We start from the raw sequence: 21,950 nt of genomic DNA, 5'->3' as shown, positions 1-21,950 counted from the left end.
TGTACAACACCAAAGCAAACATCTCTTTTGATCTTTTTGGTAAGCCTAAGCACGGGATTATCTCCCCCCATCACGGACAAGGAAACAGGGTAGTGGCTTGCTTGAGATCACAGTGAACTAGGCTTGCATCCCCTGGCTTTCCACCAAGCACTATGGACACCCGAGTCCCAGATGTTTCCAGTTGCAGCCATCATAGAGGAAGGAGTACATGAACAGACTGGAATCTCAGGATACTCCCAAGGCCCATGTCTTGCATTCTGCCTGGATGTCCTTCCACTTTTCTGTGACTCTGAACCTACTTGATCCCCCTATAGTATCAAATTAGAATGGCAAAACAGAGCCCTGAACATTTAGGAGGCATTCTCTACTCAATAAAAGTTGATGTTAGCGATCTCTTGAGGCAATACGTTTGCACATGCAGACTCCACTATTCAATCATTTGGCAATGAGAGGGAGTTACAGAATATCTAGGCACACTCCCACTGGTCTATGGCTGACTCCTTCTCAGCCTAAATGTCACCTGCTCGGAGGGGTCTTTCCTGACCACTGTGTAGGTCCAGCTCCCCTATCCCCATTTAAGATCACATCATACTGTTTATTTCTTTCACTCCACTTACAACATGATTCTATTTATGCTAATCTGGCTCTCTTCCAACTGGAATTTAAGCCTCAGGAACTCTGTTCTGACCACCTCTGTATCTCTAGTACCTGGCACAGAATAGGCTCTCAAATATTTTTTAACTAGATGATAGAGTAACAGAAAGAATGGGCTCTTTCACCAGATGTTAATTATTAATACCCTGCAACTAGACTGGGATAAAATGTTGATAATTGTTGTGAGTTTATTTTATTTGCGCCTTGACGTGTGTGTGTGTAAATTTCATTAATAAAAAGTTAAAAACATTGTTCATACCAGGGATTTAATAAGGCAGAGCAGAGACGAATAGCAGACCCTAATGGAGGCTCCTGGGGTCATCTCCCTCCTTGGAGGAAAGAGGAAGGCCTGCCACTGGCCACCACAGTGCTTTAGCTGAAAGCCAGTAAAACTGAACATATCGCTCAGAGAGAAAAGTAATATGTGTGGATCAGTTCTCAGCATTTCTGATGACTGCTATGAGAGTACTGATACATTTGTAGAGCAGTTATATTAACAAGGTACTTTCACTTATGTTTTGTTGGGACAACAGTGTGAGGTATTATTATCCCCATGCTTTTTATTTTATCTCATTCAAGGCCTAATCCAGATGCTTTGGAATCAGAAGATTCAAACTCTACCACTTACAAATCGAGTTTCCATTTCCTCATTGGAAAAGGAGAATACCAACCGCCTACTTCATGAGAGTATAGGAACACATAATGGGGTATGCTTAATACCATGCTAGACATCTGGTAGACAGTCAATGTTATGCACTCACCCCGGACATTGAGGCTGGTGTCTTAACACAGTGCCTGGATGCCTAATTAATTATTTGCTAAATTTTAAAGACAAAAGGTCCACAAAATGTAAACAGACAATAAGTGGAAGAACAGGTCCTTGAATCAGCACTTTGAGATCAAGTGCTTTCTGCAACACCAGGTTGCCTCTCTGGTAGCTTGAAAATATACCATTTTCATCCCACTGACAGTAGTTTTGCATAAGCTTGGACTCACCTACTAATACAATGTAAGCAAGTAAAATGATTCTTTTGTTTAGTTCTTCATAAACTTCCTTTTTTTCTCATTCTCTCATCTAAAATCCCTGTTCTGGAAAGTGTTGTGTTGCCTTACGGGAGAAATCCATTTTTTATATTTGTTAAATTTTTTAAAGTGAGGCCTATACCCATGCCACCCTGAACACTCCCAATCTCATCTGATCTCAGAAGCTAAGCAGGATTGGGCCTGGTTAGTACTTGAATGGGAGACCGCCTAGGAAGACCGGGTGCAGTAGGTGTAAAAAAAAAAAAAATTAAGTGAAATGTGATTAGAAAGTTATATAGCACTGCAGCTTTAGTCTAGACACCCAGGACTACAAGCCACCAAGATGGGAGAACAGCTGGGTCACACTGAGTTTGTATGCAAGCTCCCCAGCCTCTGGTAACCGGCCCGTGCTAGCTTGCTGAGCCTCCTAAAGCATGGAACAGGTCTCTGTGACCTACCCAAGTATTTCCCAACCATCATAACAAAAGTGTTTTGAAGCACAAGATGAAAAGATGTGATCAAAGAGGTCAAAGGTGTACACTGCCAAGAGAAGAAAACATGAGATGGTTTCCATGTGATAGGGGGCAGGAAATGTGTGGGCAGGAGGTGCTCAGGGCTGGGCTTCCAGCCATTGCAAAGAATGGCAGGGAACAGACTATGTACAGTGGTTGTGGCAAATGGCTTCCGGCCCCACAAAAGCGCACAGAAAATAAAAATAAACCCACCCCTAAAGGTGGTGAGCTAGAGGCAGCAGCAAATACTAGGCTACATCTCACTCTGTATTGAATACTGTGGTACTCAAAATCCACTTGTTCAACATGCTGTATTGAGCACCCATGTGCCAGGCCCAGGGGAGGCATTATTACAACACAGCCGGTAGGTGTAAGAAAGGTCCAGAGACAGAAAGAGACATCTAATGAACAGAATATCTATCCTGGTGTAGTGCCTCTCATCTACCATGTCTTCAGCTACTTCAGCTAAAAACAGAGACACCATTGAATCAGAAACTCAAGAAAGTAGGGGGAGGTAGATTCGGAGTTGCAAGTAATGCATTTTTTTAAGCTTGAAGGAATAGTTCCACAGCTACTTCTTTTGCATAGAGTTGAGAACCACTAAGCCAGTCAATAGAAACCTAAAGACAAATGAGTCACCTTTAATGAGCTTTTAACTAAATTTAAGCTAAAGACTCCAGAAACAGTTTGGAGGTTTTTGTCCTACTGCAAATGGTGAAAAGACATATGAAAGAAGGTTTCCTGTTGATTGATGGTAACTGGCTTGGGTAAATCACCTCTGAGACAAGAGCTAATCCGATAAATGGGAATTTAGAATCTGTCCTACGTATCTCAATATCATTGGGAGATATTAAAGAAAATCTGTATATTAAAGGCTCTGAAAATTGTCTTCTTTGATAAAATTACTATTACTTCCAGTTTTCAACCCATTTGTCTTAAGTTCAGCAGCTTTTCTTATTCGAAACATGTTTATCAGACTAAAAGTAATCCAGAAGCCTCCTGACAAAGCTAGATGATATCTGTATATAAAAGTTTTAAAGCAAATTACATTGATCAATCATAATTTTATATCAGAGTTACATAAAGAGCTAATAATACATAGAAGCCCAAGCTTTTACCAAATTCCCAGGTAGTTGTGAAATATACCAAATTTGAGAACCATTGCTCTAGATCAGTGCTTCTCAAACTTTAACATATGCATGAATTACTTGGGACCATATTAAAATAAAGATTATGCTTCAGTAAGGTCTGGGGTGGGGCTTGAGTCTCCTTTTCAAATAAGCTCCTAGAAGATGTCAATACTGCTAGTCAATGGGCTACATTTTGATATCAAGAATCCAGAGCAGTGCCTCTCCACCTTGGCTGCACATGAGAATCACCTGGATAGCTATGCAAAGTACCCCCAGAGATTCTTATTGGTCTTAATTGGTCTGCAGTGTGACCTGGCATTGAGATTTTGTTTTTAAGCTCCCCAAGATATTCTAATGTGCAGCCAAGTTGGAGAACCTCTAGAACACAATTCATCATCTCAGCAGTCAGCTAAATTTAAATAGTGGAATTCTCAGCATGGCTCATTTCCTATTTTTGCATCCAAGATGGAAATGGGGCTGCTGGCATGGTACATATAAACATGCCTGGGCTTCAGCCGGCATACCTATCATTCTATCCAAGCTGTGCCTTCAAATCTGGTCTTAAGCAAGTTACAAATATAAGCTTCAATTTCTTCAACTAATGAGGACTGGGACCCCTGAGATAACTGCAAGAATAACGAGAGAATATTTGTGAAATATTCGGAGAGTACTATATCCTATAAATAACCATATATACAAAACCCTCACTCTTTGCACTCTGCTTACATTGCCTAAGAGATGCTTATTTCACTTTCCGCCAGGAAAGCATAATCGAAACAGCCATAAATGTGGAAGCACACAGTTCAATTTATAACAAAGTGCTTCATGACACCGTTCCAGGAATGCTTTGTGTCGTAAGAGCGGAATCACCTGTAACAACGAAGGATTAGTAAAGGATTACCAACTCCAGGGAAAAGACAAAGGACTGTCTTCTCCCAGGGTTGTCAGCACTGTCTTTTGTCATTAACTTCAAATTCACTTAATCAAAACATGAAAGTAGATTCAGAGTTGCAAGTTATCAACTCCTAAAGAGCTCTGCACAGAGGATAGAAGGAGAAAACGGATTCTGACACCAGTAAAGAATAAAAACAAAAGACAGAGTCAGAGGCATTGAAAGGAGTGGCATGGAATTTAATGTGGAAGGCAAAAAAGATACACTTAATGGAGGGGAGAGGTCATGTTAATAAATGCTCATTATGAAGTCGTTCTGATAGAGAAGAGAGGGAACTTCTCTGGCTCCACCAGCGCACCAAATCAGAGCCGGCAGTAAGTATAAGTCTGAAGATAGTCCATGTGTCCAGCAAGCTGCCATCTTAAGAGCTCTTCTCCAAGGGAAATCAAAAAGTAAACCTAAAAGAAAGAAGTAGAAAAGTAAGAGGAAATATCCAAGGGTTTTTTTTTTAAATGTCTTAGGATACTACAGACAGGGCCCCAAATCCTTCCATTTAAATTCTAAACCCACAAACACAAAGACTGCAATGGAGTTCCCAAATGCTGGGCAGTATTTAAGCCAGGCTATAACCAGAAGAAAGCAAACATTTTTCACAGAACATTTTATAGAGGAATCCATAAAACTTCAAGTTCAAATCTGAACTCCAGTGCACCATGGCAAAGGTGACTAGGAACTGGTAGACCTGGGTTCTAACTCCAGCTCTACAATTAATTGGCTGCATGCCTTTACAGAATTCCCTCTGACTGCTAGCCCACAAACTCTTTGAAGTGAGGAGGTTGCAATTCAGCCTAAGGAGCTTCTCTGGATCTAGAAAGCTTATAAAGCATTAAATGCCCATTTTGGGGAGGATGGAGGAAGAAAGAATTCAAGAGAGAAAGTCTAGAAAAATTCCCAATCTCAGATTTAACAAAGGAAATACAGAAGAAATAATTTCGCTTTCATTTAAAGATAAGGTTCTTTTTGGCAAGAAAGTGGAGAATAACTCCAAGTGTCCACAATGCTGCTAGTCAGACGAGACTGGGAGCTGGAGCTGTGAAATGGCGCCCCGCCTCGCAAACACAGGCTTCCTTTCCTGTGCCTCCCGGAGAACTGTGCCACAACACGGGTGCAGTCAGAGAGTGACCCCTGGGCCCAGGGGCTCCAAAGACTCCAGCCATAAGCAGCCGATTTTCCTGCAGTGAGCCATAAGAATAATGTAATCTTCTATGTGTGTCATGACTTGAAAATAATGTAATTTTCTATGTGTGTCATGACTTGAAAATAATGTAATCTTCTATGTGTGTCATGACTTGAAAAAGGTTGGGAAACACTACCTTTCAGAAGAGCTGGGTACTTTGTGTATTGGCTCTGACCTGGAGGTTCCAGCACCAGAGCTTAAAGGAAAGGTCTTAGACTTCTAGCCAGAGTGCTTTTATTTCACTAACAATGGTATTTAGAGAAATGCTACATAATTGCTGAACATTCTTACATCAGTGGAATTGTGAGAAATGTGTTAAGAGCGAGCAAAAATGGAATGAAAAGTGCCAAAGAAGAACAAACAGACCTATTAAACTCATCTTTTCACTCCGTCAAATTTCTTAAAGTAACGGAGTATGAATTAATATAACACATCAGTTCTAATGGTTGAGGTGAAAAAGGACTAGAACATAGGGCCATTTCAGTGAAGAGCCTTGACACATTTAGAATTATAAAAGAAATACTAGTTTAGTACAAAAGTCAAGTTTTGACATTCTATGATATAAAAAAATTTAGATCTAAGACAGTGGGGCTGGTCCATCGAGAAGGCAAAACGACTCATAAGAGTCTTTGATAGTGGTTTTCAGAAAATTCTATTTACAAAGATCTGCTCCCTTCTTTGAAGGCAAAAATATATTCACCAGACAGTATTCTAAAAGCAAAGGTTCTAGGATTCTTTGAAATGTTAGTTCAATAAAATTGGACTGCTCAACAGCTCAGAAGAACGGTATCCCCTGCTAACCGAAAGATAAAGGTTTCAGGAAACTTACTAATAAATTTTCTTCCCATTATCGAGACATGCAAAATGGAAGACACTTAACTGAGATAAGTTAGCATGACTTCTTCAATCTATTTCACTCCTGCAGAAAAGACAGCACCACTTGACCAGTCTGTTCTAATCATCTTAAAAGAAAGCAAGGCACAATGCAAAGAACTGTTAAAAAATAATTACTCCCTGTATAGGTATGAAAGATAAGGCCAGACAGGGTCATTTCTATTTGGAACCTGTATTTCTCTCCAGCACCATCTCTATTCAGACACTAGTACGGAGCAGATACGCTCGAATACTGATTTTCCTTCAAATCCATCTCATCCAGAATCTTGGTCACCCAATTAAAACTGAAATTAGAGAAAATGCAAATCAAAGACCATTCTGCAGAAATTCTAGGTTCATTGCTCAATTTCAATCACTATAATTTCAGAAGGCACAGATAGTATATTTCTAAAAACGAAAGGAACTTTAAAGATCAACTAATCTAATCCTCTCATTTTATAAATGAGGAAACTAACCTGAAAATTTGACAGATCTGTCCAGAGCAGTTCTGTCCAACACCATGGCCACTAGCCACAAATGACTATTTAAACTTAGTTAAAATTAAATGAAATTAAAAAGTCAGCTCTTCAGTCACTTAGCCGCATTTCAAATGTTCGACCACATGTGGCTGGTAGCTACCATACCAGCTAGTGCAGACTTAGAAAATTCCCACACTGTAAAAAGTCCTAATGGACAACGCTGGGTCCAGGGTTACCCTCTCTGGATAAAGTCAGTTCTCCTGCATTTCTTCTGGATCGTATTAAAGATGACCAACTTTGCTGAAACATTTTAGATAGGCTAACTTCATCCTACCTTATCAACCTTTCCTGTCTTAAAAAAGAGAAGTTTAATATTTTGAATGAAAACCTTCTAACAAGCTGTGTATATATATTCATCACCCAAAAGTCTTTAAGCAAAATAGAAAAGGAAAAAAAATTCTGGAGTTAAAATGTCTGTTATTAAGTTCCCCCTCAGTCACTTATTAGCTCCAGGGCCTAGACAAGTCAACTTAAATTTCACCACAGTTACTTCATGTGTAAAACAGAAAGACTATTTGGGTACTTCCACCATAGGATGGGCTGTGAGGATCGCATGGGTTAGTGTGTGTAAAAGTGTATGTGGAATGTATGTGAGTCCTGCAAGCCTGGTGATAACTCTAAGACATTTTACAAATGTCTAATTTTGTAAAAGGCCTTGTATAAACATTGTGTATTGTTATAGTCACACATTAACTTTCTACCTCCTGTGAGTGAATAATGAGAATCTGGTAATATGGATTTAAAAAATATATTTTTTTGAAGAAAAAAGAAAAAAACAGCAAAGCCCAACTGAGGATCTACACAAACAGCTCAATCCTCCTCAAATACAATGAGAACTATCATGAATTCTACAAATCAGAGACTTTAACAGCTACGAGAGACTGATGACAATCCCCTCACTATGCAGACAGGGAAACTAAGGCTGAGGGAAAGCTCGTCTGTCCATTCTACCCAGCACTCCACGACAGAACAAAGCCCACGATGCAGGCCTTTCAACCTCCAGGCTCCTGCTCGTGTCCCACCTCACAGTCCCTCGTATGAATTCTCTTGGCTTCTTCCTTCCACGGTATTTTCCACATGCCTTAGCATCCACTAAACTATTGATATAACTATTTTATATAGCATTTTCTTGCACTTGAAAATGATTTATTCATCATGCGCTCATTCGACAAACACACACTGTGACTGTTAGCCTGTGCTAAGCCCTGAGGTCCCTACCCTCAATGGGAGAGACAGGAAAGTAAATGAATAGTTTCATAATGATGTGGTAAGTGCAGCATTAGAGGCATGCACAGTGGACCCCTGAGAGCCCCTGAATAGGCTCCTATGCAACCTGGAGGCAGGGATGACTTGGAGGGGGAATCATCAAGCTGCACAGATGGAGAAAATAAGGCAGGAAGTGAGGGCAACAATGAAATTCATAAACACAAATCTACTTGATTTTCCTCTTTCTCTCCCACCATCTCCCTCTCTCTCCTACCCTTCCCTTCCTACACTCTCTCAGCTTTAAATGGACCAAATTCAATAGAGCTCAATCACCCATTAGAGTCATCAATTAGTGTTTTTTAGTAAACAAAATAAGCAGATTCAAGGTTTTAAGAATAACAGGTAAAGAATTAATCTCGCCCTCCGAGGAAAAAGGTTGTTAAGAAAAGATTATGCTATGCTTAATTCAAAATATGTGCTATAAATCTAGAATAGTTTCCTTTCTGAGAACTTATTTGGTGGCTGAATCTAATTCACTATAGGTGAAATCTCAGGGAAAATAAAATAAAAAATAAATGGCCACTCCCAACAAAAAATTAAAGATTATTGCCAGTGGAAGGTCATGTTGAGAGCAAAAACAGGTCTAGAACAAACCAAAAGGGAGCTCCTGAACTGACAATATACGAAAAGGAAATAAACCCTTGGTCTTCCCTGTGTAACAAAAGCCTTGGGCTACTGGAAGGCTCCATGCCCTTTGTGCCTAACTCGACACTGCCCACTTCTGGCCAGAATGTAAAGCAACCCCCACGCAGCATCTGAGCCCACCTGGACCTCTGCTGCCCTCCTGTGACTGGGAAAAAAACTAGGTTTTACCACAAAGATATCGGGGCTTCTTCCCAGAGACTCACCTCTTCTTATGCTTTGTAGTACATTCTCTCATCACATGAAATGTATGATCCACTAGGTGGCAGTAGAGCCTAAAGAATAATATTTAGATTCCTTTCTGAGATAATTCTCTAGATTACTATACTTCACTGATGAATCTGAAAAGCCAACAGTAATTGCGTATTTGTAAATAGTACTACTTGTCAGTTATGTTCTCCCCAGCCTTGTAGCCCCCTTGCTCCAGCAAGGATTAAACACTATGAAGTTTTAAAGACATCCGGGAGAATAATCTCCATTATAAAAACAAAGCAACGCTAACAAGGTTTTAACACGAGCATTAGCCAAACCATCTCCACCAGGCTAAGCAAACTTCCAAGTTCAAGTCTGTCCCTTTGCACCCATTTCACTTTACCCTCTGATCCAAGGCCCAAGTCCAGGAACTTTCCTCTCTAAACCGTGATCCAATGTAGCTATGTCCCTCTTTTTCATTTCTCTTGAGAACACTTGAGATAGGCTGACATATTTTGTTTTTAAAGAACTGCACCGAAACATAGAAAAACAAAACAGGATATAATTACAGAAAGTATGTGAATTTTTAAATATTCAAATCTACTGAGCTTCTGTGTCATGCATTCATTCAAAAGATTCACTGTCACCTAAGCACCAAGCATTGATCATCATTTTAGGTGCGCATGAATTCTCCCAGCTCAGAAGCTTACTAGAAGCATTTTTCACTTTTGCATTTTCATTTTCTTGATAATCTAAAAAATACTGAGTCTGCTCTCGCCCACCGGGACAGCCATCTTTAACCAGTGCTGCCAACTAACTGAGCAGCTTTTACCACAGGGCTTCTCAAGCTGCCACCTTTGGACATGTTTTCAGGAGACCACAAAGTCTAAAGTTTGGAAAAGGTTGTGTTTATCAGATCTAGGTTTTATATTAGTCCTGACTGAACAAAACTGCCATGAAGAAGTTCAAGCCTTATAGCAGAGGGACGGAACTGAGACTGGAGAGGAATTCGAAGGGATTCAACTAAATCTATAATGTTTAATCTGTTCAAAATCCATTCATTCTAGGTGGTGGAAATATGGATGTCTGTTATATTATTCTCTGTACTTTTCTGTATTTTTTAAATTGTCTTAATAAAAGCAAAGAAAGGGAAGTAATAAGGGGGAGGATGGTGATGCAAAAATGAGAAATAAAAATTTTAAGTCAGACTGTATTATCAGACTAGTTACAAGACTTCCAGCAAGTCTCTCTAAACCTGTTTCGCATCTCTAAATAGAATTAGCAAGCCTATCTTCATGAGATAATTTTGAAAATAAGACACAGAACGAGAAGCACTTAAAGCCTGGCCTACAGTGAGCTCCCACTATGTTAACTTTCTTACTTCTCCTGGAATAAACTTTTTTTTAACTCAATGCCATTTTCTTTTGATCTTCCTTTTTCAGAGTAGCTACTATTTTAAATGTCACTCCCAAATTCATCCAAGAGTGGTACACTAGATTTTTTTTTTTTTTATACCCAACTTTCAATGTACTTGGCAAGTATGAAGAATATTCAATCTGTTTTGTTCTACCTTCTGAGTTGGTATAAACATTGAGAACTTACTTGGAAACTATTTTAAAAGTGTTGTGGCACACTGCACATAGAACTGAGTTAAAAGCACATAAAAAGGGCAAATACATGCTAGGTTAAAAACTGAGAGCAGGACAGTAAAGTATATGTCAAATGAACGATCTCTATGAAAAACCCCTGAGCAGTCTCCCAGAGAACATACTCTCTATAAAATGATTTCACACTGCCATATGAGATAAGAAGATTTTGCTGTACCTTGGGCCCATAATTCCCAGCTGAACAGGTGGCCCTAAGATGTTATAATAATCTGCAGTACACAGTTTCTGCTGAGCCTGCTTTTTTCTGTCTGTTTTTGTCATAATTTTGAAATACTAAGCTCTCCGCAGCAGAGTCCTCCTCCAAACGTGACATCCCTAGGAAATAATTCTCCATGATTTGGTAGCTCCCTGAGCCCAAATGTTTGGGCTGTCCCTTTCTTAAGCATACACGTGACTCATCTAGAAAAACTTGAGAAATCTAGAATAAGATAATCAGAAGACTTATGACCTTTCCAGCAAAGTTACTACCAGACAGCCCAAGTTATCCATGATGTTTGCAGGTTTAAGGTCAATGTCGGTGAGTCAGCTTCCTAGCTGTACTAAGGAGTTACTGGTCAGACACTTCATCTGCTGTCTCTGCTCCAGATGGTACAGTGGCTCCCTTCTCTGGACTTCCATGGCACTTTGTCCACATCTTTAGTGTGGCTCAAACTACGCTTTCTTTAACTGCTATGTTTACATGCCTTCTCCCCTACAAGAAGGTAGAAGCTATAGTTTACTTTTCTTTGTATTTCCAGTAACAAGGCATTGAGTGACACATAGAAAGGGAAGAAGAGGAAGGACAACTCGAAGTCCTCATCAGTTCTCCAAAGAGTTAAACTGTATTAGAATAGCAGAAAGAGATGGTTCTCAAACTTTTTCACTGAAATAAACAATCTGTCAACTTATCACCACCAAAAATGAAACCTTATCTGAACTAACAGAACAGTTTTTGAGGGACTATTAACTAATATAGAAAAGGATCTATATTAATATTATAAGTAACTAATTAATTCATGCCAGAAACTGAAGTATAGTCATTGTCACATTATGGCATTCACTTTGTATGGTTGCTCTAACTCTTGTGTTGGATTTCTGATCAGTACAAAAATGCTAGTGATAGAAAAAAGTTAGTCCTAGGATCTTCTTCCCCAAATAGGATAACATTACCTAAGCTTCTCTTTTCTCTACCACCTACTAAGAGCAACACTAAATTTTGTAATGAAAAGGCAAAGAAAACAGTGCATTCATTCATCAGTAAGCTACATGGGTACTGGAAGAACACTGAACCAAGAGTACCACTGCACTATTCTGTAAACACTTAGCTATATAGTCAGGAAAGGCCACTAGACCTGTGTTCTGAACCTCTGCTTTCTTAATTATAAAATGAGTGTTGAGACATAGTTTGGAAAGCACCATGTACTTCTTAGAGCTTTCAGAAAATCCTTGAGAGGGAGGCATACCACATAAGAAGGAGAGTCTAAAAACAGAGGGCTTTTCAACTTCTGTCGATGAAAATGATTCCAGCTTCACTGCTACTTTATATACTGAGATTCTATATAAGAGTTTGTTTAGAAAAAGAGCTCTACTGTTAATGAACAAATGAACAAACAAACAAAAGAAAGAAGAGAAAAAAGAAAAAACAAAGCAGGCAGGCAAATAAATGGCCACAGTCAATCATTCAGCATATATTATACTAGATGTCTATCCAGTGTAAGCACTATACTAGGCACTACAGAGACAGTGGCCCAGCATTTAAAGTCATCTGAGAACAAAACCAGAAAAAATTACAGAGCAAATCTAAAAGCAAAACCTACAACTTTGTCTCTTCCAAGATCTCAGAGTTATTTTCATGGAGTTACTGGTGCAGAAATTAATGTGTTAGCTACAGGCAAACTCTCATTTTCTGTTATCTTAATGATTTGCAGAACAGTAAGAAGGCAATGACCGAGAGTGACAGCACTGATGAAGCATGATGATATTAATGCATACTTTGAAGACAGAAAATTCTGCAAACTCTTATGAGCAATATGGGAACACTGCCAACCATGATCAAAACCAGCCCCACCAATTTCTATTTCTAAAATCAACATGATGGGACAAAGGCTACGATCATCACTTACATTCTTCTCTTCTCCCACTCCTCAATTAAGCAAATGGGACTGATTCAGCCAACGAAGTTCATGACAACGAGGTGCAAGATGGTGCTGGCAAAGAGAAAATCAGCAAAGGCTCGTTCCGGGGAGATGCCTTGGAAATCTGCTTTGTTCTGTGGGTTGATCTGTATTCTCAGACAAACTGTACAAGAAACAAAACACAAAAATAATTATCTAGAAGTATGAAACAAATATGAATGCTAATCAACACACACATACCCTGCGACCCAAAAGTTCCATTCTAACAGAAATGATGCATAAATGAATCAAAAGGCATGTACAGGAATAATACCCATGGCAGCCCCAAACTGAAAACAATCTAAATGTCTATCAACAGTAAAATGGATAAATTATGGCCTATGCATACAATAGGACACTAAACAGCAATGAAGGGGGGTAAAGGGGGGGGTAAGGGGAATTGGAGGAAGGTGGTAAAAAGGTACAAAATTCTAGTTACAAAATAAATAAATGCTAGGGACGTAAGGCACAGCACGATGACTACAGCTAACACTTCTACAATGACATGTAGAAAAGTTGTTAAGCGAATAATTCCTATGAGTTCTAATCAAAAGGAGAAAAAAATGTTTTTCTTTTACTGTATCTATATGAGAAGATGGATGTTAGCTGAACCTATTGTGCTAACCTTTTCACAATGTGTAAATCAAACCATCATGATGAATGCCTTAAACTTATACAGTGATATATATCAATTATTAATAAAACCGGGAGGAGGGCGAGGAATCAGCCAAAAACAACAACAAAAATTAAAAAAGGAACTTCATAACATGGATGAATTCTACAAATACAAGCCAGGCACAAAAAAAATAAATGCTGTATGATTCAATGTATATAAAGCTTAAAATAAGGCAAAACCAATCTACGGTAATACAAGTCAGGATAGCGCTTTTTATCTTTCACAGGAGAAGGGGTAACTGGTAAGGTACAAAGTAGAGGCCTCTAGGGTGCTGGTAATGTTCTATATCTTAATCTAGGTGATGGCTAGATGGGTGAATTTAAAAACTCATCAAGTTGTACACTTAAGTTTTATGCTCTTAATTGTTAAAGGAAAAAATATAACCTCTCAGAATTGGGCTAAAAACCAAAGGCTCGCTCAAGGAAAAAAAATACATATATATATATATATATATACATCTTCAGAACTCTCCAAAAAATATCTTCAGAACTCCCTTACCTCCTGATTTAAGTTTATAATTATATCTAGATTGGAATGTAGTTGAGGCATAATAAAGGTACTAGGCTAAATGACAAAAAGTTATAAAATGATAAATAACTTTCAAGAGAATGTGATAATATTGTATAGCAGAGATTATAAATATCCATGAGGACCTCACAATTGCAGAAAATCTTTGATCTCAAAGTTCCAGCAGTTGCTCATGTCAAAAAAGGCAGGAGACCTAAGTTATATTATTAACTTTGACAGAGAACTCTCCACTGCCACATTCTATACCCTTGAAGATTCCACCCCGATGCCTTAGCTGCAGTCACCATCTGACATGAAAAGGGAGCTCCAGGAACATACTTCCAAAATATCTGTATGCCTGCGATAAATGATTATACTACTTAAGAAAACTCAAATTTGCTTCAGGCTAGAATCCATCCCCTCACTAACCAAGAAAAGGAAACAACTGAGATCTAACTCAAAGATCAGAAAACTAGGAAGACTATGTCTCCAGGGTCCGTTACCATGGCAACGGAGTTTTCATTATACTTAAACATGTAAACATTGTGGAAGCACAACTGATCTTTCCAAGCACCTAGACCCTTCAAAATATAAAGAACACCGACTGAAGTGAGAGCAACCAATTAAAATCCTACTGTGAATGGAGTACAGATTGGTTCACACATTTGGGAGAGCAACTGGCAATGTTTATTAATATTTAAAATGTTTTTACTTTTTGACTAAAGACTTTATCTTACATTTTAAGAGTATGTTTGTAAAGTATGTTTGTAAAGAATTTATCTTACATTCTAAGAGTATGTTTGTAAAGTTGGAAAAAAAAATGAAAACGGTCCAAATGTCATCACGGGGATTAAATATATTATACTGAAATCCCATGCAATTATTCAAGAAAATGAGATAAACTATAAGTAGACAGTAAAGATGGCCAAGATACATTAAGTGAAAAAAAGGGAAAAAACTTTTCCATTCTTAATTTCTCTTTACACACACACACACACACACACACACACAGAAAAATAGATACCAAGCTATTAACAGTGGCTATTAGGGTGGAGGACAGGGGTAGAGTAGTGTTTGGGGAAATACGGGGGGACAAAAGAAAAGAGAAGCTTTCCATGAATTCCATGAAGGTGGATAATGGGCTGATGTGTTACCATTATCATGATCATAGAAACCCAAGTTATTCCAATGACAACATAAGAATCACCATCCCCCAGAGGTGCAAAGGACCCTGGAAGTCATAAAGACCAGCACTCCATTTGATGCATAAAATGCCCAGCAGGTGGTAGGGGTGGGCATGCTGGGAGAGGCTGCATGAATCACCCAGGAATCTTTCCAAAGTATATTCACCATTCCAGAACCTGATAAGTCATCCCCAGGTAAAAAATCACAAACTTTCCCAAATCTGATAGGGATGTCATATCCCTCTGATGCACTGGAGTAAATAAAAGGCAAAAGACGCCTGTTCAAAAGCTCCTCCACAAATGATCCTTTAGTCTCTCCCTGAGTACTTCCAAAGTTGGAAATTTAATATCTCCTGAGGCAGCCTGCTCCATTTAAGTAGTTCTAATTTAATCTATCTCCTTAAATGTTCATTTGTTCAGCCAAATATTTACTAAGCATCTACTATGTGCCATGCATTGTCCCAGATGCTAGGAATATGGCACAGAATAAGACAGACAAGAGTCTGGATCCTAAGAAATTTATATTCCAATGGAGAGAAATATACAAGTAAGCAAATAAAGAAATATGAGGTAGTGGTATGTGCTATGAAAAAAATAAAACAAGGTAATAAGAGGGTGGCTGGGAAGATACTTTTCATTTAGTAGTCACAGGTGTCTCTAAGGAGGTGCTATTTAAGATCAAAATTTGAAAGAGTGGAGTCAACCATGCAAAGATCCAGGGGCAGAGCATTCCAGGTAGCGAGAACAATCTTGACATGTTCTTGGGAGAGCGGCCAGACTGACCAGACTGATGTGATCAAGGGCAAGAGGGAGACAAAGGCCAAATCCTGTGGGCTTTGTAAGCTTCAGTAAAGAGCCTGGATATACTTCTAAGTGCAATGGAACAACATTTAAGAGTTTTGAGCAGATGAATAAAATAATCTGATTTACACTGTTTAAGGTTGCTAGAACTACAATGTGGAGAATAGTCTGCAGAGTTAAAAAAGCAGAGAAATCACATAGGAGCAGAAGAGTTCAGGTTATGGTGGTAAAAATGGACAGAAGTGAAGAGATATAGGCTATATTTTGGAAAAGACAGGGCTTGCTGATGAAATGGATGTGGGAGATAAAAGAAATCAAGGGATCAAGGAAATCTAAATTTTTGGCTTTAACCACTCAACCAATGTTGACCATGTACTCACAGATGAAGAGGCAGATGGCTAAGCAGGAAGGTTCAATCTGGAGTTGATATCAGACATCAAGTAAAGATGTCAAATGGCTAGGTGAATTTAGTAATCTGGAATTCGGGGAACAGATCAAAACTAAAAATATAAGTGTGGTAGTTATAGCTATACAGACATTACTTAAAATCACCTATGGAAAGAAATACAAAGAGAAGGGGTTAAGAACCATGCCCTCAGACAGAGAATCACCTAGCATAAACAGCAGGAAGGAAAAACTAATCAGGTGAGAAGAAACAACCAGGAAAGTGTAGTGTTGTAAAAGCTTCAAGAAAAGTATTTCACACAGAAGGAAGGAGCCAACTATGTTTAACGTTTTATGTTAAACACTCAGGTAAGGTGAGGTAGATGGCCATTAAATCTGGCAAGATGACAAGAGTAGTTTCACTTAGCGGTGGGGAAAGACCGCCACCAAGAGCAAGTTAAAGAATGAATGGCAAAAAAAAAAAAAAGAACGGAAAGTTCTTTCGAGGAATTCTGTGATAAGGGAGAAGAAATGGAATGGTAGTTGGAGGGGTCTATGGCGTCAAATGAATTTTTTTAACTGGACAATATTAGAGCACATCTGTATGATGAAAGTATGATGAAGAGACAGAGAGAAATTACTGATGCAGAATGGAAAGATGACTGCAGAAGCTGAGTCCTGAGTAAGCAAGAGAAGACTGGATCCTCTGCACAAGTGAAGGAGGTAAGGGACACATCATCCACCATCATGGGAAGTAAGTCAAACAGCAGGGTTTCAAGTGCAGGTGGGCTGCTATGATTCCTTGGTGAGAAGATGGAAGAATTCCTGTCGCCTCTTTCAATAAAAAATAAAGCAAGATCAACAGAATAAAGGAAAAGAGGAAATATAAAGAGAGTCAAGAAAGAAGTTCTGAAGCATTATTTTATAAAAGCAAACATATTGGGGAAGTATTATATGACCACTGGGCAGGGTTGAGTGCCCATTTGTGGTTCCTATTCTCACCAAAACTTCTCCATCATAGCACTATATCCATATTTACTTGTCTGTATCTCCCACTAGACTATAAACTGTGAGAAAAGAGGCCAGTTATGCTTCACAGCTGAATGCTTGGCAGAGAACCTGGCACATTATTGCTCAATATTCCTTAAATTTTTATAAGCATGCTCACAATTTAACATATACAGTATTAAAGCACTGAGGATGCAGAGCAGAAAAGACAGCCCCTACCTTCAAGAGACTCACCTTCCAAAGGGAAGACAGACATGCAAACAGATACAGCACAATATCAAAGTGCCATCTCTCTCTCACACACACACAACACACATACACACACACACACAAAGTGAAACAGGAATATATAGGACAGTCAGGGAAAGGTTCCAATGGAAAACAGCGCTAGAGCTGAGATGTCTAAGAAGTAAAGGAATTTCCCAGGCAGCCAAGCAAAGGTAAAATAGCTTGCGATATCGGAGCATATTCTGGGAATAACAAGTAAATAATGCTGGAGGAAAAAGTACAGGGGGCAAAGGCCAGAGATAAAGCTGGAGATATGGACGGGACCACATCGTGAAAGAGCCTGTATACCCTGAAAAAAATTATTAATTTTTCTTTGGGAACCACAGACGAATTTTAAGTGAGGAGTGGCACAATCATATTGGCAAGTTAAATCAAGCCTGCAAACACAGTGGAAAATGGACTGTGAGAGAGGGACCAGAGGATGGGAGATCAGTAAGGAGGCTTACAGCGGTCAAAGAGCCTAAGTCACTGAGGATGAAGAGGTAGCAATAGATATGAAAGAGACTTACGGTACTCTCTGGCACAAAGTTGGCAAACTTCCAATCTAATCTCTTAGACAGCAGTTATGGGAGATAATATAAGGGCCCATAAATCTGATGGATAATTCCCAAAGAAATGCTGGACCCCAGTCCACATAGCCCAACAGCTCTCAGAAAACATTCTGGATTAGGCCTCCTTGCCTTTCAATCAAACTGCTTCTGTGTTTATAAACTAGGGGATACAAACTATTTTTTTTAATCCAAAATTGCTTCATCTAGATTAGAGAACAGAACAAATCAAAGCTGTGAAATGACTTAAAAAACGATTTCAAGATCAAAGACTTATTCTAAGGACAGTCTTAATGTTTTCCGTTTATACCTCCTACATAGCACTTTAAATGAGCAGAAAGGATTTTAGTTAGGTAAAAAAGGAAACTAGAAGGGCTGCCAGTACTCAAACATTACTCTAAAAAAGGGACAGATGTCCTTCTCTAGAGATATCTAACCGCAAAATAAACAGTCAGCTGCTGAGGACATTTGAAATCTAGCTGGAAGAAAAAAGTATTCTACCTCTGAGGTCCTTTCAAAGCCTACTATATTGAACAAAAAATAAAACATGTTTCTCAATCGCAATATTCTTGAAAATTTCTGGCTCCTTCTTAAACCATGGGTTAGTCTCCCAAGCATAATGGAACAGAAGAAAATGGACTATTTTCATCGGGCCCAAATAGCATCAGCCTCTTTAAAAGTGTGGTAGCATTCTATATTGGTTTAAAATGTACTGATTAATTTCCAAAGAGCATATGCTAAACAAACACACACAGAAGAAATGGAAGAAAAGAGACTGCCATAAAGAATTAAGGAACCAGGCTTAAGAATTTTCTCTTCAATCCATCCTACATACTAACACCAATTTTAAGTCTCTCCCTTACTCAGATTTTTTTAAATCATGAGATGCTTTATTATCTACAGGATAAAATTCAAATTCCTTGGCCCTAGCACTCAAAGCTCTAGCATACAGTACTACCAGTCAACATAATCTCTTACAATTCCCTCTCAGCCAAACTGGCCTCCTCCCTTCTCTTCCAACAGGAAATACATCACAGAGAAGTTAGAAACTGCCAGCATCATAAATAGGTACAAGGCTTTCCCTTCCCAACAATCAGAACAAAGGGTAAACTTCGAATACAAATTACCTATTAACACTAGTCTCCAGTTGAGGATCTGTGCTAACAAATGCCAGAGCAGATAGGATTCAGTAATGTTGATGCTGTCGAAAGAAATGCAAATAAAACTAAGAACTGTCACAAATCTTTTTCTTTTCCTGAAGGGACTTTCATTTCTCTGACCCAATTACCTGTTATCTAACAGCTCTGGAAATCTAGATTCCCCAAATTGACTCCACTATTAAAGTGCCCTTTCCCTAGGCATTCTCTTCAATGACAAGCCATCAACTTCTCACTGGGAGGGAGAGAAGGGAATTCACCAATTTTCCTTTAGCCACAATAGCCTCAAAAACAGGACTTGGCATATGGAAAAATTATCTGCTCAAAAAATCTTCTGGTTTTATCTAAAACTCTAGTATACATCCACTCTTCAGCAAACCATGTATTTCCATATAGCCCTGAAGAGTCATTTTAATCCTAGAATTTTATGAACCTAGGATGATTTTAGCATGGAGAAGTCTTCTTTAATTAAATCAGCTTTCAGGTCCTGCCCTATTCCTACTCTTTTCAGACCCAGAAGACAAAATCGTCAAAATTTACCAGAGGTTCTCAAGATTCCTTTTCCTATCTAGCTAATAAAAATTCTTAGACATGAACAGTATTTGAGGGAAAGGGAGGGGAAATCTAGAGCAAAAGGTAGTGTATCTGGGTCATCTGATGATGGTACCATATCAACTCCTGAAGGTCATAATGCTGCTACAAAGAACTGGGTCTTGGTCATCTAAGGCAAAATTCAAAGATAATGAAATATTCAATCGACAGGCTAACTCTGCAACTCCAGATCAGGCTACTGCAAAAGTCATTAAGTACTTAGGCTTACTTTAAGTTCTGTGAAAGAGAGAACGTGGAGTATCTCTGTAGTGAGTCTGAACTAGCGATTTGAATGTGTAGAAAAAGTATTCTACACATCTATAACTTTAAGCTGTAATGAAGTTGCCACTGTAAATGAAGTCCACAGACCATTTTAATGTTGTATTTTATCTGTGACCCAACTAGACTGTAAACTCGTTGAAGACAGGGAACATATACTTAATGTATCCCCAGAGCTTTTACCATAATACCTTGTTATTAGATTCAAAATACTATTGATGGCCTGACTGCTGATGATCACGCTGAGGAAAAAAATTTTAAAAACATGAATCTGGCATGTTTTCAAAGTCATGGAGCAGGCAATACCAGTGACTGACAAGGTCCACGTGGTGGCCACCTATAAACTGGACTGGCTAACACTCCCTGAGCCAAGTCTGGACTCAGTCATTGAATTCCTGTTGAGCAAGAAAGGTCAGATTTGGAGCAAAAATTTATGGTGACAGTTAGCTCTCATTAAACATGTCAGTCTACAAAGTAACAAATGCTGAGAATCAAGAAAGAATAATAAAGCTAAAATAGAACTAAGTGAACAAATACTTAGTTTAGGATAGTGAAATAACAGCTTCAGCTAAATGCCAAAGTTCAACAAGCAAAGCTCCTATATTTATATTTCTTACACTATTCATTGAAACATTTCAAGGGAAGTTAGTAATGATTAGGCCAATGATCAGTGAGATGTTTCAGAGTTGGGTTTTCCATTTTAAAAGCCTACCAACTTGAAAAGGGTGTTAAAGCTAAGTAAAAGTCGGAATAGAGTTTTCCCTGGACCAATGTGATGTGAAATGGATCACCAGGTTGAGCAGTAGCATGAAGGTAGTTTCTTTATAGATTTAATTCCAGCTCCTAGAGAGCTGTTTGGTGTCTGAAACATGATAATCTTTGAGCTTCAATTTCCCCACTCACAAAAAGAGGCAATGCAAGCTCCTCTCACAACTTCGCGAGGAAGTGATCTGATATTAAAAAAAAAAAGTACTGTGGGAATAAAATCAGCGCACCAAAGTAACACATTATTGCGATTACTTATAGAATCATTACCCGCTAGGATGAAGCTCCCCACACAAGAGATGAAGCCCGAGAGGAAAGAGTTGAAGGGGAAGGTCCCCACGAGGAGACAATAACCGAACTGCAGCGCCCCGGTCAGCAGTATATACAGGAGGTACGCATCCAGCAACTTCAGACGCTGAGGAGTGGTGCTCAAGTACTCTTCTAAGAACCGCGAGATGACCGACACTACTGAAGCCGACATGACTATAAACTGGGTGCTCGGGCCTGCACTCCCCCAATTCCTAATCTACCCGACGACCACGCCGAATGTGGCGTTTGCGCATGCGCACCGCTGTAACCCAGCTACGCCCTCCCCCGATGGTCAATTTGCGCAGGCGTAGAGGTGGGCCAAAGCGCGAAATAACTAATGCGCAGACGCAGAATACAGCTATAGAAAGCGAACTACAGCCGGAAAAAGTTAGTGCGCCTGCGCAATAGTTCTGTCATCTGACAGAAAACGTGTACCCTTTCTGTTCTATTTCCGCAGTCACGTTGGTGACGCCCGCAGTTGCTCTGGCAACAAGATACTATGAGGAAGAGCTTTAGAGGTTTTACAGACTACCGCGTAGCTACTCGAGGGTTCTGGCTGTCTCGGGTCCACCCGAGTCCTGCCCTAGTCCTACCGTTTTCAGACCTGGATCCGTATTGAGGCAATGCCTGTCGCGCCCCAGGTTCAGTACCAGCTCGGTCCTAATCCTGATAA

At 39.2% G+C, this 21,950-nt stretch overlaps 1 protein-coding gene and 1 pseudogene across 1 annotated transcript; one reads left to right on the top strand and one right to left on the bottom strand.

Annotated features, from left to right (window-relative positions):
- Positions 1-1,811: 1,811 nt before the first annotated feature.
- LOC112481194 lies at positions 1,812-1,930 on the top strand (annotated as a pseudogene).
- Positions 1,931-4,429: 2,499 nt separating this feature from the next.
- DAD1 (defender against cell death 1) lies at positions 4,430-21,541 on the bottom strand. The gene is made up of 3 exons (XM_006913621.3): positions 21,239-21,541; positions 12,730-12,904; positions 4,430-4,669 (listed from the first exon to the last, which is right to left on the bottom strand). Exons 1-2 carry the CDS (start codon positions 21,447-21,449, stop codon positions 12,774-12,776), a joined length of 342 nt encoding a protein of 113 aa, XP_006913683.1. The 5' UTR covers positions 21,450-21,541; the 3' UTR covers positions 4,430-4,669; positions 12,730-12,773.
- Between the last annotated feature and the right edge of the window lie 409 nt (positions 21,542-21,950).

This window comes from Pteropus alecto, unplaced genomic scaffold, assembly GCF_000325575.1.
Source record: "Pteropus alecto unplaced genomic scaffold, ASM32557v1 scaffold335, whole genome shotgun sequence".
Taxonomy (NCBI): Eukaryota; Metazoa; Chordata; class Mammalia; order Chiroptera; family Pteropodidae; genus Pteropus; species Pteropus alecto.
This window is presented reverse-complemented; position numbering and strand designations above follow the sequence as displayed.